The 17,976-nt window shown below is 42.1% G+C and overlaps 1 protein-coding gene across 4 annotated transcripts in view; it reads right to left on the bottom strand.

Annotated features, from left to right (window-relative positions):
• Positions 1-6,532: 6,532 nt before the first annotated feature.
• Positions 6,533-17,976, bottom strand: part of pns (DENN domain containing pinstripe) — a 59,289-nt gene continuing 47,845 nt past the window's right edge. For all 4 annotated transcript variants that reach the window (XM_084583224.1, XM_084583226.1, XM_084583223.1 and 1 more), the window contains 5 exons: positions 17,436-17,518; positions 16,854-16,977; positions 14,124-14,289; positions 11,953-12,181; positions 6,533-9,121 (listed from right to left, as the gene is read on the bottom strand). In XM_084583224.1, the coding sequence (XP_084439350.1) occupies positions 11,998-12,181; positions 14,124-14,289; positions 16,854-16,977; positions 17,436-17,518 (557 nt within the window). In that variant the 3' untranslated portion in view covers positions 6,533-9,121; positions 11,953-11,997. The remainder of the gene's footprint in view (positions 9,122-11,952; positions 12,182-14,123; positions 14,290-16,853; positions 16,978-17,435; positions 17,519-17,976) is intronic.

Genomic DNA, 17,976 nt, shown 5'->3' on the forward strand with positions numbered 1-17,976 from the left:
CCCTGTGTGTAGTATGTTGATACTGCTCTGTACTAAGCCAACAGATACTGCTCTGTGTCAAGCCAATGAATGTATTAGCGGCGAGCCATTCTGTTGTCCAGTAAGACAGATGTGATGTCCGATCAAGTCAGATAGCTTTAAATTTGAGTGTTCCTTTTTGAGTCGCATTCAAACTCTGAGGCCGCAGTTTACTGAATCGATGCACGTGTATGCCCCGAACCAAGAAGTACACGCAGGCTCTTCATTTGAGGCACATATGCCTTCTGTATTTATCCACATGTCGAAAAAAAAGGCAGCATATTATGCTCTCTTCGGTAAGCTCACTAGTGATACATCACCAAAGACACAATGCCTACACACACATTCCTTTTTGCAGCACAACACTGAAGACACAGAAACAAAACGAATGCATGCCAAGGTGCTTGGTTTCGTTCTCAAAAAAGCACAGCCCTGCAACTTCCTTGTTAAACAGTGCCCCTTAGTGGCAAATATTACGATTTTAGGTAAAATAGTGTTGGTAATTCAGATCGTGAGATGCTTGTGAACCAATATAATCATTTAGGAAGCTGGGTAACAAGCTGGAAGGCGCATAACCAGAAATCGCGGTTCTGTGCCCTTGAGGGAACGAAATCGCCGGTACATTTACTTTGCCACAAAACAAGATCACACAAAGCACTGTGAACACAGCCAAAAGCATGTGCATTCACCAAACTCTCCTCTTGAGTAACAAAAACTGGGCTATGTACATATTTACACGATAAGAACGAACACATATATATTATCAGCGTCCACATGTATCGTCACGAGTACCTGAAGCAACATATAAGAAAAAACCTATTTGGGCAGCCATGTCCATCTTGCTTTGTTGCAACAGATAAAGGCGACAAGGAAGAGCGCACATGTAATCACTAGATGAGGCTATTCTGGGTGCAGCCAGATAAAAATATAGACTTTGCTTTCCCATTATGTACACTAACACAACGTCAACCCAGAAAGGCTGCACTGGGGTAACTTTCTGCCAATGTCCTCAAACCACACAGCATGCATTCAAGGTACTTGTGGAAAAGGTCTGTACCAGAAAGTATTTGTTGGATTTCAGCCATTCTCTCACATAAGCATTGTCAAAATAATAATACTAGCATTTAAGTTACATCAGTGTATAAAAAAATGATAGGGTCTATTAAATAACAGCCTACTGACCAAGAATAAGCTATCAAGAAAGACAATATTATTGTTCTCATGACTTGGGAATCTGCCACTTTTAGAAAAACTAATGTGGGAGAAATGAATCTGCTTCAGTAAAGGTCTGAATATTTGTAGAAACAGTAGGCGATTGAACTATCTGCCCAAGTATAATATATATCTATGTTGCAGAGTAATTCTAAAAATTAACCAATCACATGCTATTAACAATAATTTTAAATACTAAAAGACCCAAGTTTCTCACCAAATAATTTCACTGACACTCCTATTTGCAAATCCTTAACCGGTGTGCGCTCACAGATTTCATGAATGAGATTAATAATTTTATTCTTTCTTAGATTTAAGGGTCACGTAAAGGGGGTGACATACTTGTCTTTGATTTGTGCTTTCAACTTCATTTGGTGAACCTTCGTGGCACATCCCGCAGTTGTTGCATAGGCTGCTGAGGTGCGCTGGCTTTGTCAAGTTATTGGTGGTGACAGCTACACGCCGGACAGGAGCTCCCTTTCCCCTCACTCCTCTACTGTTAAGCCATGGCGAGGAACCATGCGGCAAGGACGCTGCACAACTGGATTGGTTTGGTGACACATTTGTGGGCGAAGCGCAGTATTGGTCTATTCTCTTCTATGCTTTTAGTGTGATCCTGATCCTGAGGTTCAGAGCCTAGCACAATCGTTTGCATATCCGCATCTAGTGCTTTCAGACTAAAAAAAAAGACAATCAGAGTAAAGTCAAACTGGTCGGATTAGAACTCTTCAGCGAGTGTCTTAACCACTGAGCCACCACAGCAAAGCGAATGCTTTCACTAACCAGGTTTAAGTAGGGTTAGAACTCGGCCATTTTTTTTTTCTCGCTTGGCCGGATGAGTTGAGGGAAAATGTGAAGGCTGGTTTTAATTACCGATACCTTTAGGGCTACTATGCTGAATTGAAAATTTTTTCTCAGTAATCAGAGGATTAAAGTTATGCCTGAGTGCTGAATAACTGTGCATTTACCTTTACGAGGCATCTGTGTTTCATGGAGCATTCTATAACCTCCAGGTTCTCACGAACAACTAAACTTACTTGATGATCATCAAAAAGGTACAAACACTCCATCAACAAATGATAACGATTTGATCAGACTAACTGCCAAGCATGCACAAGCACTTGAGACAAACATCAACATGAACACACATGAACATTTCACGCTTAAACCCATGACAAAAAAACCATCTCACCCTTCATTGCACTGTTTTCAAGGTATAAAAACGAAATATGGCATATTTTAAGGGTCAAATGCTTACACTCGTTAACAGATACGACCAAATGACACGCAGTCATAACATGGAAGGTTGACGTTTTAATATATGCGTACATGTAAAAAATTTATAAATTAGCTTTCCAAAAAAAAGTTTACTGCTTTGTACATGGTTCAACAAGCTATTACATTTTCAGCCCCCCCAAAAAAACCAGACTAATATTGTTGACTAGTGCAAACGAGACAAAGTACTGAGAAAAGTGGAGACAGCATGGGCGCTTTTCTCTTCTCTTTCCTTGGTCCTTTCTCTCTTTTGTGCTAGTCCACAATATGAACTACTTCCAATTTGCCTAATACAGTGTAGAGCTTATTAATTTGTTTAAAGCTTGCCTCACTGAACCCAGGGTGCAAATATTTCAACTAGAGGTGACGCCAACATCAGACAGCAATGCGCAATGGCACATCTCTGGACCTAGATTTACACAACTGTGCATCCCGTCAACCTTTTCTAGTTTATGCATTATCCACAGCACCTCTTACGGCAGTGTGAACAAGAGGTGACATGGACATTTAGGCTGAATGTCTAACTCACGAGACTTAAACAAGAGACATTCAAAAGATGATCCCAACACAAGATAGCATATTTTGTGCCTCTTAAGCTAAACTGTTTCCACAATAATTGCACATTGATGCAGCTAGTCAGTTCTTTCTAAAGATATGCAATAAAACCATAAAACTTTTCTGATGTCATATGCTCTTGTGTGTGTGTAGGGGGGGGGGGAGCCGTACTTAAGATATCGACTATGGCCCACAATGACGGCGATAGAAATGCGTTGTGCTCACAGCATGAATCCCCTTTATGTAGTAACAGTAATAACCAGGCCTTTAAGTTGTCAAAAATACTGCATTGACAATAAGTCTGGGCTATTACAATATCATAAGCAATGAATGCACCTTCCCGTTAGCATCAGTGACGAAGTTGCAAGGCTTGCTAGTCCTTGCAGCCGTGCTTCGAAGTCCCTCTTCCAGGACATGCACTGAGAATAAAGTAACCTCGCAACTTTCACCATGAAAAAGATGTTTACTTTATAACATTAATCCTAAGCCTAATGAGAAACTTCCAAAGAGAGTTGTATTCAATGAAATCAAAATATTGCAAAGAGAGTGTACAAGACTGGAATCGGGAATAAAACAGCAGCATTATGCCCTCTTTTTGTGTCAAACGTACTTATCTTGAATTATGTGAGGTCAGCATATTCTTCATTCTCATGTTAGTGATCAGTGAGCTTGTTATGTGACACTTAGATAATGTACATTCCAGGAAGACTCTTTTAAAAAAACAGCATCCGTTCACTACACAGCCCTCCTAGGTATTAAATGTGGAGATGCTTTACCGTTAACGAAATGACTCACAGCTACCAAGCCACATCAATAAAAAGTAATATTCAAACACACTGTACCAAAGGAGAAAAGTTAACATTATTGCATCCCACAGTCATTTAACAAAAAACAAAATGAAACATTGTACTATAGTTGCCTGAGATTTATTTCATCCAAGAGCAAACCTGAGATGGCTTGAGTCAAGAGGCTTAAGTCATGTCACCAACCTTCTAATGAGCAATGGTTTCAGTGCAATTAAAACCAGCAAACAGGCAGCAATAAGCCGACTACAAAACGTCAGCCACGTTGAACTTCTCCAAAATGGCCAGAAAGCTTCACACACAAAGGACAGTGCTATAAGCATTGATCGGGCTTTAAGGAATCAATGTAAAACAAACGCCACAGTATCTGAACAGCTGCGCAACCAAAGAAGACAGATGTGAAACTTAAATCTATGTTATGCTCAAATTCTCCACAAAGTTAGCATTTTGTTGCTCGTTCTGTACCACGCATGTAACTTTGCATTTTTTTAATACTGTATCATTGTATTCTGTCGTTCTTTGTGGTGCACCTTTTGTACCATGCCCTGTCAGACCTGCTGCGTCTACAATATGCAAACAACCCATTGATCGCGGTGACCTCTTGGAAATGCAAAATTCATAAACGAGGTAGAATGGTGAAATGCAATTACCCTGACCTTCACCTCATTTTTTGTGTATAGAGCCACTCTTGCAACAGATGAAACAGTGTTGCTCGATAATCATCATGATCATGCAAAGCAATACTCATTAAACCTGCTCGATAACATTAATGTGGCTTTACACCTTTTTTTTTTCCGATGAAGCAAATCGGCACCGTTGCCAGAATAGCCTTTCTGTGAAAAATTTGAGCAGAAATAGTCACAGCTTTATGTAGATGCATTCACACTTGTCCCCTTGGTAGCAACAGTCGATATAACCTAGCAAATTTGGAATCAGCATAGCTTTATAGGACAAAGCATCTTCTGTGCTCCACATATTCAACAAAAAGGCAACTAAGAGATTTTAATTACATACAGAAAGTGTTCTTTAAATAAGCAACGTCCTAGCCTAAAGAACATGAGCAGAATGGAAACAATCTTTTTTGTAAAGGAACTGGGAAAACTGACAATAAATAAGACAAATTCAGGTTTTCCCAGACACGGAACTCTTGCACCGACCCATCAATTTATGAGCAACTGGCGAAAAACTCACAAAAGACAGCATGAGGCAATCGATAAAACAATGCTGTCGGATTCACTGACAGTTGCAAACACACATTCAAACATGTTAAGATGTGGTTCACAGATATTAACACAAAATAAATCACAGGTACTTTTTTTCCCAAGGCATGACATGAATTAGACCATCTGGGATCAAACAATCATGCGAAATGATGCTATAAGTTTCAAAACACATGTATGTCAGTGTTAGCAGGACAAAGAAGCCTAGCACAATCATATAGGATGTTGTCCGGAGTTCCACAGAGTTGGTAACGGGGAGTGATGGAAAAATAATCGAACTTATTGTCCAAACAAGTTATACTGTCCAAAGGTCGTGTACCCAAATCCAGAAGAGCTGTGAATTACATTGCTGAATTGAAGCATTCGAGAATATGAAACATATTCACCTTACTGGAAGGGCAGAATGTTTATCTAACTAGAAATATTTATGGTTATATTGGAATAACCTGTATTACTTTACAAAGCCTTCATACAATAATAAGCTTTGGTTCTTGGTCCTGACTGAGTGCACCTATTAAAATTTATGAAATGCAAAATTAGCAAAAAGAAATCATCGCACCTGTGCACTTAGCATGGAACAGACAACGCACACCCTAATTCGGAGTACGTGAACAAAATCTCAAGTACCACACAGTACATGCAATATTACGTTGAATTTCTATCACAAAATACTCCACTCAGGTCAGTAAGGTTTCACGTGCAGCTAACACCAAACGAGTCGTGTTTTTGCATCTTAATTTTTCTGCAGCTAGAATACCCTCACCTAACAAGGTCCAAAGCATTGTGACCTCGTTCCTGTAAAGGCAACCTTAACTCAAGTTTTCTAAAAGGCGGGATGATAACCTTACCCTCACTGCATTCCTTGATATGAGAGGAAGCCGACAGCATAAATTTGAGCAAATTCCTGGAAGAGAAGTTTATCAAAAACTCATCAACAACATTACCCAATGTATTACACAAGTTTACAAGGACTTGGTTTGTATGAAATTAAATGCTTAGAATTAGAGCACGAAAATGCACATTCCCTGAAGATTCCCTAATTGTGCTGTCATGAAAACTGCAGTTCAGCACCCTTTTAACTTCCACTACTTGACATAAACTAAACTGTTACATAGTACTTCTTCACATCAATTGTTCCTCAGACAAATGTGAGCCATCCTTGAGTTGCTACTACTGTTCTTCACAAAAACAGTGACTTCAGCTCGCTTCCATGTATTTCTCGCGTGTCAACCAGTTTTAAAATGCAAGAAGCCTATTTTGGACAGCGTCAAAAAAGGACCAAGAACATGCCCAGTGTCTGCTGTGACGCAAAGTGCAGATGACGCAAAGTGCAGATGACGCGTAAGTGCAGACGACGCATAAGTGCAGACGCTGCGAAGTGCAGACGATGCAAAGTGCAGACGATGCAAAATGCAGACGATGCAAAATGCAGACGATGCAAAATGCAGACGATGCAAAATGCAGACGATGCAAAGTGCAGACGTTGCAAAGTGCAGACGATGCAAAGTGCAGATGACGCACAAGTGTGAAGCTTCATTTCTAAGAGACACTCTTACAAGGTGCCAACTGTTGCACAAAGGGAACAAAGGAACACATTGAACAGTGCCAATTTTCCCCCTGCAAATGAGATTTATGCTCTGTGAACTTCCGGACAACACCGCTTCCTATTTTAGCATGTTAGACGATGCTGCAGCTAACACGCTAACTACTTCACAGTATGCACTCTGGTCCCCAGACAAGTTTGTCTTTTCACAAAATCACATTGCAACGGCTACACAGTAGAGCAAAAAGGTTCGAGCTGCCAAACAAGATGAAGTTAAATGGCATTTAGCAAAGATTGAGAACACAAGGCTACATGGCCCTACACCGTACATAAGGCAGTCTGCTGCTGGGAATCGTGAAATGAGACCGAGGTGAGGGCTAATAAAACAGTAAGTTGACCAGTTCATTTATAGATACGGCTGGATGTAAGAGCACAGAAGCAATTCGAGTGAAAAAATAAGTGTGAAGAAGTACAAGACAAGTAATAAACTGTCATGGAGAAAAAAGAATGATCACTGTGTTCAGTTACGCATTACACATCAATGTATATTCCATGTAATGTTGTGTGCTATGGTCTTGGGAATATATAAGAAGTCTCGGCCAAGGTTAGATGCGAAACTTGGTTTTAAATTGAGATTTTGTTCAGATACAGGTAAGGAGCAAAAGGATGAAGAGATAAGCTTAGAATACTTAATTTTTTTGGTTGTTTCTTCATGTCCGTCTATGTTCACAATGGTATTGCCTACTCTTTCTCATGCTAGCCAAAGCAAAAATAAAGAAGGCTGATTTGAACATGGTTGCTAGCTGTCAAATCCAGCATCTTTCAAGCAATTCCCAGCAGTAGACAAGCTTTCTGATGAGCCAAAACTAAAAAAAAAAATAGCACAAAACACACTAACGCTGCACACCGAGCCACGTCATAAAGTTTCCTGACTAAAACCAGTGAACAATGCCAAAACACTTCCCACTAACAACATTAGATATGTCAATAATTAAAACATCTGCTACAAAAGGAACTGACTCAAAAGGCATGAACAACAGGCGATGGCACTTAAAATAGCAGGATGCAAGTATTCCCAACTGAGCAAGGCACAGGATATTCAGACGGATGAGGCGCGAAAACATCAAAGCGTAGCGTAAACTCAAGCCAACGGTCTGAAAGGAACTACTAACGAGGGCAATGTTAGAGCTGCTCTTCTGAAATGACTTAGTTTCATTCTTACATAGTACAGATTTGAGAAACTTTGTATATACACCTAAAGCTTAGTAGTCCAGTTCCGCAGCGAATTTTCACCCATAGCTACATGGCTGGATTAGGCTTCTATCTTCAGTTTCAAGTTTGTCAAAGTGTTTGTTACTAAGCCAATACCCAAAGGGGTCACACCGAGGGGGGTTAACAGGGTTTGAGTCCATGTCTGTAAGCCAAGTGGATTATATAGCATGAAATGAACAACGGCCGAGAGGGAAGCCTCAGTGAATGCTTCCCGCTTAACAAGAGGATTTGTCCAGATGAGGATACGTGCTCTAGTCAAAGCATTGGCTGGCAAATCGAGGCTTCCCTTTGACCGTTCTTCCGTTCGTGCTGTGGGAAATTCAGTATTCCCAGCCCTATCTCAACTACAATAGATACGAGTTCTGAACTACCGACTTTGTGAAAACTTTTTCAACGTTTGCGAGGCTAAAATGTCCCAATGAACCAACACAGATGCATAACGTTTAAACCTATGTACAATGACTACAAAAAAGCAAAACAAAACAGCAACAAGAAGCGGCACAGCACGCATGAATCCAACAAGATTTCTCCCAGACTCTGTTCACAAAAATTCCTGCACACTCTTGCTTGCCCAGCTCTGCTCCAGATGAGACGCCTCACGGGTGACTGTTTGTTCCTATGTACACTAAGAAATGCAGGCGTGATGGGGTGACAATGTACCGAGAATGACAGCATGTGGGGAGTATTTCATCATGAAGGCAATTCCTTAGTTATCCCGTCTGAGATGGGCAATCTGATTATGCACAGCACGGATATGACATGCAACCCTTTGAGATGCAGTCATCATAGAGATTGTAGCAGATCTCAAGTATTTAAAAAAAAAAACAAAAAAGATGAAAAATAAAAATAAAAACAAGATGAAACATACGGGCAACAAAACTACAACTATGGAAGTTGATGCTACCACAAACTAAAAATGGAATTTTTTTTTTTTTTGCCTTTTTTGCACAAGAACTGCACTGGGGAATCTGTTTCCTACTTTCTTTTTTTTTTTCCTCTTTTGTCCAAGGAACTAAGAGCGCAATATGGTGTACTTTGCGTCGTGACTTGTGAAGGCAACTTGCGGCCGACTTTTGGCCTACTTCTGCCCCATTTCAGGCCGACGTTTGACGGGCTGGCCGGATCGGGGGCAACCACCTCTCCATAGACAGTGACAACTTCTACAGCCATCCACTTTCAATTGAAGAACTGGAGAGCTCGTCAAGCCTTCAGGTGGCAGGACACTGCATTAAAAATTTATTAGAATTTATTAAAATTCATCTTACGCCAACTAGTTGAATGAATGCTCCTCCACACCAATTACAATTCCTCATTATCTGCTCATAAGTTGACAAAACAAGATATTGCATGCACTATTTATCTAAAAGGCTTTGTTTAAGCAGCTGCTGCTATTCCAAATATCATCTTCAAATAAGAGAGAAAAAAAAACCTAGCCGACCCCAAACAGTGGTAAAAGTGAAACTGCAGAGCGAATAGAAAAAAAAAAAAAGTGCGCACCAAAGATGACAAAAGAACAAAGTAGAGCACTCTTCGACCTTCTATTTTTAACTAGCTCACTTACTTTCATGCTCAATATCATCAATTCACCTTAAACACCAGACCAAACTTGACACAGCTGAATCAAGTTTGCACCAAAATGGATGTCACACATACCGTCCCTCTACACGGAACGAAATAAAATTTTGGAGCAAAGGCCGCGCCTCATAAAAATAACAGGAAAAAAAATGCCCAAAGGTCTATTCACACTTGCGAGTCATGAAGAGAATGCTACCGGCTGGCGCATGCCGCACAGTGCGACTGATGTTCACAGTTACAAATGCGACCTGCGGGTCGCTTTCCACATCTTGTCTACCTTGACTTTTCACCACATAGAGTAAACCTAACTTACGTTTATGTCAGCTGAGCCGCTGATTGGTTTAACGGTTCGTGACCAGCAGTCGCAAAGCTGCAAAGTCGAGCAGTGGTCGAACGGCCTGCGACTGTCGGTCGCGCGACCTCGGCGAGTTGCAAGTGTGAACGGGCCTTAAGCAGTGCAACGGCCTTGTAAAACAAGAGATCGCAGCTTCGAAAGTTCGAGGTCCGTCCTCCATGCGCTGCCACCGGTGCCACTGTTGTCGCCCACTGCACTAAGGCTTTGCTATGATGCCGACTGGCCTAAAGTTCGGTGACAGAATAAAGACGGTATTGCTTTTGCCATGTTGAGCATCCCGAGCGCGATGACCAAGCGCACCCCACATAGTACGACAGGACGGCAGTTGCCACGAAATCCATGCAAGCCGATTTTTTTGTTCTGTTACGCTTCTCTGGCTATTCACATATAAAATCTTGTCTGAACTCACTCTTGCTGAGCACTTTTATTTTTATTTGCAGCCAATCGCCTGGGTAATGGAGGAATTAAGACACGAAACTAGCTGTGGGATAGAAAGATCCAAGGGCAATGAACGCCCCGCAGCACTCCTGTCGGCAATTACACTAATTGTTAGGCCAATGCAGTGCTGATAAAGTTGGACCAGAGCGATAATGAGGAAAGCTGTCTTGCTTAGAATTTGTTTTGATTTTCTTGTTTATCTCTCTGTCAGTAGCAGCCCCCCTCTATTTTCCTCCCCACCTCTTCCCTTCCTCCTATTGTTCCCTTAACTTTCTTTCCTAGCCTCCCCGACTGCTGGCCTTAGACGGACTTCAGCCATGCATTGGCTAAAGGTGTGCTCCTATTCAAGCCATAAACAAAAAATGATGGCCGACTTAGCGTAGTGCAATGCACATGGGAGGAAACGGAGGGGGAAAGTGAGAGATAAATTTTACTGCTAACATATTGGTGAACATGTTTATCAGTGATTAATTATTTTTTTTTGTTCACCTTTCCTTTGGAATTGCCGCCTGCAGTAGGTCATGAACCAAATAAATAAAATAAAATACAGCTTCAGCGTGCTGGTTTGTCAAAATATATCTGCTACTTGTGACATCATAAAGAGCCAACAAGTTGCTCTTCTATGAATTGTTGACCCTTTGGTCGTGTGATTAATTTTGCGAGTATTAAAGTAATTTCGACCACCTGGGGATCTTTAACGTGCACTGACATCGCACAGCACATGGATACCTCTTTGCATCGCACAGCACACGGATGCCTCGCCTCATCGTTTCGAAGAAGCGTCCGTGTGGCGTGATTCCGTTCTCTCAATGGTAGGGTCCTCTGAGCAGCGTCACCTGGCGACAGATGGCGGAAATATTGTAAAAATGAATAAAAGCGCATTTGAAGCCTGCCGTACTTGTTGCTTCAGTGGCGCAATGGATTGACGTTACTTACCTGAGCACTGAGCGAATAAAACATCTGTTTGAATTCTGTAAGTGAAACATTTTTTTTATTTTTTTTTTTTAAATCGCAACTTTAAAATAAGCTACTAAGATCTTTCCTGGGGGGTGTTCCCCTTTAGTTTGCACTATGTGATGTTTTTAATTCTTAATAGCCACAAAACCAGCCGTGAACAGAGCCCCGAGGCGATGGCATGACAAAAGTAACACTATTCAATTACCTTCACCGTAATCACTTCCTGCCTACAGTGAGTGTATGTTACCTTTAGGTTGCGTTCAGAGACACCTCTCTATAACAATTGCCGTTTAACGTGCTGAGAGGCAACCAGTGAGGAGAAAGAAGTTGCGGGACTCTACAGTTGAGGAAATGGAATTACACGTTAGTGTGCTGTGTGATGCCAGTGCACGTTAAAGATCCCCAGGTGGCCAAAATTACTCCCGAGCCCTCCACTATGCCACCCTTTTCCCTTTTTCAGCTTTCACTCCTGCCTTTCTCCCTTCCCTTACAGTGCAGTTCAGGTGTCCACAGTTCAAGTGTGACAAATACTCTGCCCTTCCTTTCCTTTCCTGTGAACAAATTACTATTATTATTATTATTACTATTATTATTCATGGAACCATAAGTCCTCAGAACTATATTTCGATTAGCACATAAATATTTAACTTGCGAACAGGAATGAAAAGGATATGGTATGTAAGACAACTATCAAACCGTACAGAACGTAGTGCAGGAGACATACAGTACCTCGGCAAAAGTGGCATTTTGCGGTGGCATTGACCCTGCTGTGGCTCAGTTGTCCACACCGCGGGTGATGGAGCTCTCGAGGGCAATGTCGAACTCTGACAGAGCCTCAAGAATCTGAACGAGGAAGACCACCAGGTTGGGGTCCCGCAGGAACGACCGTTCTTCGTACATGGTGGCCGTTACAGGACACGCTGCCAAGTCGAACATCATCTGGTGCAGGAAATGCTCTCTACACGGAGGAGATTGGAGGGAAGAACAGAACGACGAGGCCGAGACGAAGCTGTTATCAACTGCATATGCGCTTAATCTGCTCCTGTTATTGATGCACTTGAGTGTTATAGTTAGTGCAAAAGATACTTCTAATGGTATAGCCACTAAACGAATCTGTATACTAATGTGCACAGGATGTTCTATTTTTGTTGTATGTTATGCCAAACGTGTTTTCATTAACTCTGTAATGAATTTCACGAAATTAATCTAAATAAATAAAATGGAACACCCTCTTAACCGTTCTCTACTTGTGCTAGCGATGAGGGACTATTTACTCATTACCATTCATCCAAGCACCACTAAACAACTACAATGGACAGCTACACATCTTTCTCAGAAATAGCCGAAGGAAATTTTGCCTGGTTTGGGGCGTAAAGGAGTATTTGCTCGGTAATACTCTTCCTTTTCAAACTTACTTTAACTCGGAGGATTTTCCTTAGCACACTGAAAACCACCTCTGCAGTGTAGTAACACTGTGTTTGAAATAAAATCCATGTAAAAAGAGCAATAAGAGTAATTTTGTGATGTCACATAACGAGAAGAATGGTACAATATTTCTATCACCCCATCCAGTTGAGCCATGCTCTTATTAACTTTTATCTTGGTGTCAGTTCCTTTTCACTTCAGAAAAGTCGCATGGTATGCTGCGAACTGAGTTTTGTTCTTCCTCAACATGTGTGCCGTTGAATACAACAGAACGTTGGGGATATGAATCTTAAGCTGTGGCGAAAAAATTTGTATCATTACTCATATTGCTCTGAACGAACAAAAGCCAGTTTGCAGAAGCAAGGGTGAGCCTTCACGCAAATCTGTTTGTGGCCAAGGAGCTTTATTACGGCCGCACGGCCACAGCTTGCTACTTGCGTCATGTACAGTGTGAGAGACGATCGTAACATCGGCAATATCCTGGCTGTGCACCTCCGCGAACTTCTCATGGCACTTACAGCACGACAGGAGAGCATGACTTCGGTGATGTGCGGACTGCGCACCGCCACAAGCCTTTACCTGTGTGTACAACGCGATTAGAAATCATGGAGTCAACGATGCGCGGGCCATGCGCTTGTGCCACTGCTAACTGCTCGTGGTGCATAGAGCGACTGGCAAGTGCAAGTTGGTAATTTTCAGACCATGCACCGCCGCCAACTTCTTGCTGCAGTAAAGCGAGACACGCATTGCGACGGCACTGCCTTAAACTGCTTGCGATGCGTACAGCACGGCTGACAATTGTGCAGTCAACAATGAGCAGGAAGTGCGCAGTGCTCAAAATAGCGGTCGCGGTTCGCGCTTTCGTATCATCCATGGTGGCACAGGAAAGCATCCGTAATTCTGCGCATTGAGCATAATGCACTCCGACTGAGAAATTTCACAAATTTGTATCAACCGAGTTCGTCTAACCAAGATTCTTCTGTATGTGTTGCAGAATTGGAACCATATAGCATGGATGCACAACGGTGACTTTATGCTGCGAACCGCGTTGACAACGGCGTGAAACGAATGAACGAGCCAGTAACTATTGCTCTAAAAGATAGATCCCGGGAAGAACGCACGTCAGCTAGAGCTCGAGTATCGCCCACACACACCAGATGCTGCGCGCAAGTATTTTCACCTCACTCTAGCATAAGGGGCACCGCACTATTTTACAGCCCTTGCCAAATAAACAAGTGCTTCTCATTATACTGACGAGACTTAACTGCAATTAAAAAAAAAGAACTGCCATTTACACAGGATTGTAAGCTATAGATAGGTGTGATTTACATACATGTAAAAAATGGCAAAGATAAGATCAAACTGAACAGAATGTGCGATGAAATCGTGAGAAATAGAAATAGAGAACCGAGTGTTAACGTGTGGCAAGGTGTTATAAGTGTGCTATGCATCCGGGATGAAGGGTGTCCGCTCACCTGGCAGCGAGGCAGATGAAGAGCTGGAATTTGCCGTCTTTGCCCATGGTGTGCGAGGCCCTCTCCACCTTGTTGGCCAGGTGGCAGTAGCAACGCCACACATGGTTTGGCCGCTCGTCTTCCATATTGTCCTGCAGGGCTGACTCAAAGTACTCCTTCACCTTCACTGTAAAGCATGGAGAAGAAGTACCTTTGACTACCTCATGAATATGAAGACAATGTCCTCTAAAGCAAGAGTTCACCAGAACACTGGTATGGTTTGCAGAGGATCAGAAGACATGGTACAGAGACAGGAATGGACGCACAATGTGTTAGCTTCCAACAAACTTTTATGTGGCAAACATAGAACTGCTGTGACACAGCACGTCATCGTGCAGCAAAGTCTCGCACTTCGCAAACAACCACACTACGACGTCATGTGGACCAGCCAACTACACAGAAACTAGTATGCCAATGCAGGGAGAAGCCGACCCTTTTCATAAACTTTGATGCTCACAAACTTGATGCCTAAACCCTGCTGGCCTGTCTTGGGTACTGCCGCTTCCAAATTGAAGACCAGAGCGTCTTGTGTGACCATGTCCCAAGTTACTGGTAGGGACCGATTGTATATTACAGTGATGTAGGCCATAAACTTGCCCTCCACCTCCGGAAAGTGCTCAGACTTCAGCCGCTGAAACCTTTTTCCTTGTCGTCACAGCTCAAAGTTTGCCTCGAAGCAGTTGCCTCTAAATTGCTACCTGTTCCACACTGTCGAATTTGAGGCCCACTGTAAAGTTGTATGCTTCTTTGGCATAAAGAATAACAGCTCCCTTTTGAGTGTTGTCAACAACGAGCGTGAGTGTTGCATATTCATCAGAACTGGCACACATAGACGACTAACGAAGTATGATAGCAAATCAAACCACCTGTCAAATTCATCAAACTGCTAGTAGTGGTCAAACAAAGCTGAAAAATATGCAAGTGTTATTGGCTCTTCTATCTACTATACTTTTCAGAAGCCCAGCCATTTCGACCAGACCTCTTTGATCCTACCAGAAAGAAAGCTCCACTTCAAAAGTGATTAGTTTTAGCATGCCTTTTTGGATGCCTAAGAATTGCAGCGCCCTCTAGAACCAGCCAATAAAATCTATCGTCTGTTCTCGCCATTACATTCTGGAAAGAGTTTCTTTTTTTGTTTCTTATACCGCTTTATCTGCTGGGCTGCTTCGTTTCCCAATTTTTGCTACTGCCTCTCTTTAAGTGATTTTGTTGCCGAGGGGTTTTGCATTTTCAACAATCTCAAAGTTTGCAATGTGGACACAGTTTAACAACTGCGGGCATCACTATAATCCGTAAGCACCCGATTTGGGACTAGCTTGGACCACAGTTTTTAGACACATGTGCCCATGGGAATTTCTGCACCAGGCGATAATAAAAAACTGTGGTTCTGACTAGTGCAGCAACCATTGGAGTGGAGTGGCAGCTTTTTGTTCAACCATCGACACTCATGTGAGCACTGTGCGTACAGTAAAAGTAAAGAAAAAAGAATACTTCTGAACAAGCGCGTGGGAATAGCAAAATGTTATGAGGAGAGCCTTGGCGCAAGCATAAAATTGCAGCCACAGCATAGCATCCCCTATATTTCATTTGCCTCACCTTACTGCAGGTGTCATGCTTTGGTCACAATTGTAGGTTGACCTCCCCACAGCTCAGATTTTTATACTTGGCTCTTCCACTAAGACCCAGTAACACTACTCCTGACAATAAAGTTTTCTCTCTCTCTCTCTCTTTCTCAAAAGCCACTAAACTTTACAGTCATGTAAATATGGCAAGCAAGTTTGTGGCTGCAAATAGATGCAGTGTTCATACAACCGTTTTCAGCTATTTCTCCCTCTTTTATACCTTTGTATACATATGCCTGTTTTTGCTAACGTCAATTAAAGAACACTTATGAAGGAGTGGTTGCCATACTGTAGCCTATGTTAAGTACAAGAAGAACCTACTCCAGAGCTGTGGAAGCAACACTCATGAACAAGTGAAAAATAAAAACAACATCCTACTCAGCACGCAGCACCTCTGGGACTGTGGTTCGCACAGCACACATGGGAAAGCTACGCCAAGCCTCATAAGCAACACCAAACGCTGCGAATAACTTCCCACACAGGCTGCATGGATGTGACAGACAAGCATGCAGAAAAGTCTCCAATAAGTAGCTTCATTTAATTACGTTTTTCATCACTTGGAATTTCCCAATTTGTGCACAAGATTTCACAGCTGCCGGTTTGATACTGCGAGCAACTATCTCCCGACTCTGATGTGCTGTCCAGCGAATGCTCCCATCTTTGGATACTAGGGGCGACAGCGTGTGCTCCTAACCCCAGAAGTGGAAATACTGGAGGGCAACATTGATGAGTTTAGTCAAAAAGACAAAAAAGGATGGTGGATTGCACAGCCAGGCAGCATCACACTTTATACACAGTCATGTTATAGCAACTAAAATTTATAAGAGCAGTTTTTTTAGTCACTGTGCCAGAGGCACAGACTCTCCCTGCGATGAAGAGAAACGAAGCTCGAAACAATTTCAGTGAGTCAGCCTGCCTACTCCCTTTTTACTCCATTTTTAGTTTACTCTCTCTTCAAAGCAACACCCTCATTTTACTCCCAATATACTCCCCTTAGAGCTTCTCCCAAGTCACCACTACAGCTGCTGCCAATCAGATACAGTGAGCAAAATACTCAGCCAGGACATACCAAAATATTCCCAGAGGTAGACGTGCCTGAAGAAACGTGTGTCTTTGAAGCCGTACAGGAATACCTGCTCAAGGCAGTAGACCAGTCCCAGCTCTCCGCAGAGGAGAATAGTCAGGTTGCCCCTCTGGAGAAAAATGAGGTTGTTCTTCAGTTACACATACAGTCATCATCAATCCATATCCTGATTCTGACATTTATAACTTCAGAGAGGCAAGGAAATGGTGAGTTAACGAAATGTGTGCCAGCACTTGTTTGTTTGCGTCTGTTACGTATACGAATGGGTCAGCTACCACGATTATGCAGCTGTAGGAAGCAATGCAAAATTTTGCATGTTGCAATGTCCTAAACGCTATTAAGTTTACCAACACTGCAGATGCAAACAAAACCATCACTAATGCTTCAGTCTGTGCCACAGGTTAAGGACTCTAATGATTGTATGACTGCAGCAGAAAAGGCTTCCGGTAGGAAGACCAGACAACAGATGAGTATTTTCTATTCCCTTACTACATATAAATAGTCTTCCAATATTCAGTATTATGTCAATAAAAGGAGGCACAACAAAAATGAACAAGTCATAGTCACCTCTCGCTCGGACTTGTAAAAATATTTGACTATGTTGTTGACTGCATCACCAAGTAGTTGCTGAATTTCTGGAATGGTTAGCCCTGCAAAAGCATCAGAGAATAAGCCAAAAGTAGCATGAACAGGAACAAAGTATTTAAAAGTAGAAGTCCACAAACAATTCCAGAGGTAATGTACAATAACAGCTTGCATGCCACATGCTTCATACCAGCAAATAATGACCGGTTCAGAGCCCAGATATTACTCTGAATTAAGTATAAAGGGGAGAGGAGAAGCATCATTTTTGGTTCCCAATATGTTCAGTGCTAATGATGCTAGCTTAAAAATTTCTGCAGTGACGGGAGTACTCATGGAATACTTATTGCTTTTGTGTGTTTTCTAGGTTTAGCAAATAGCTTTTCATGGGCCCTTTAATGTACATATTATAGTTTTTGCAAAGCATTAAAATACACAGCAAAGCCTGTGAAAAGTTATTATGGCTCATAAGACTATAAAGTTTCAAGCCCTTTTTCCAAGTACATAAAAATTGAAACATTCAGTT

This window comes from Amblyomma maculatum, chromosome 11, assembly GCF_055883805.1.
Source record: "Amblyomma maculatum isolate TAMU_Amacu chromosome 11, ASM5588380v1, whole genome shotgun sequence".
Taxonomy (NCBI): domain Eukaryota; kingdom Metazoa; phylum Arthropoda; class Arachnida; order Ixodida; family Ixodidae; genus Amblyomma; species Amblyomma maculatum.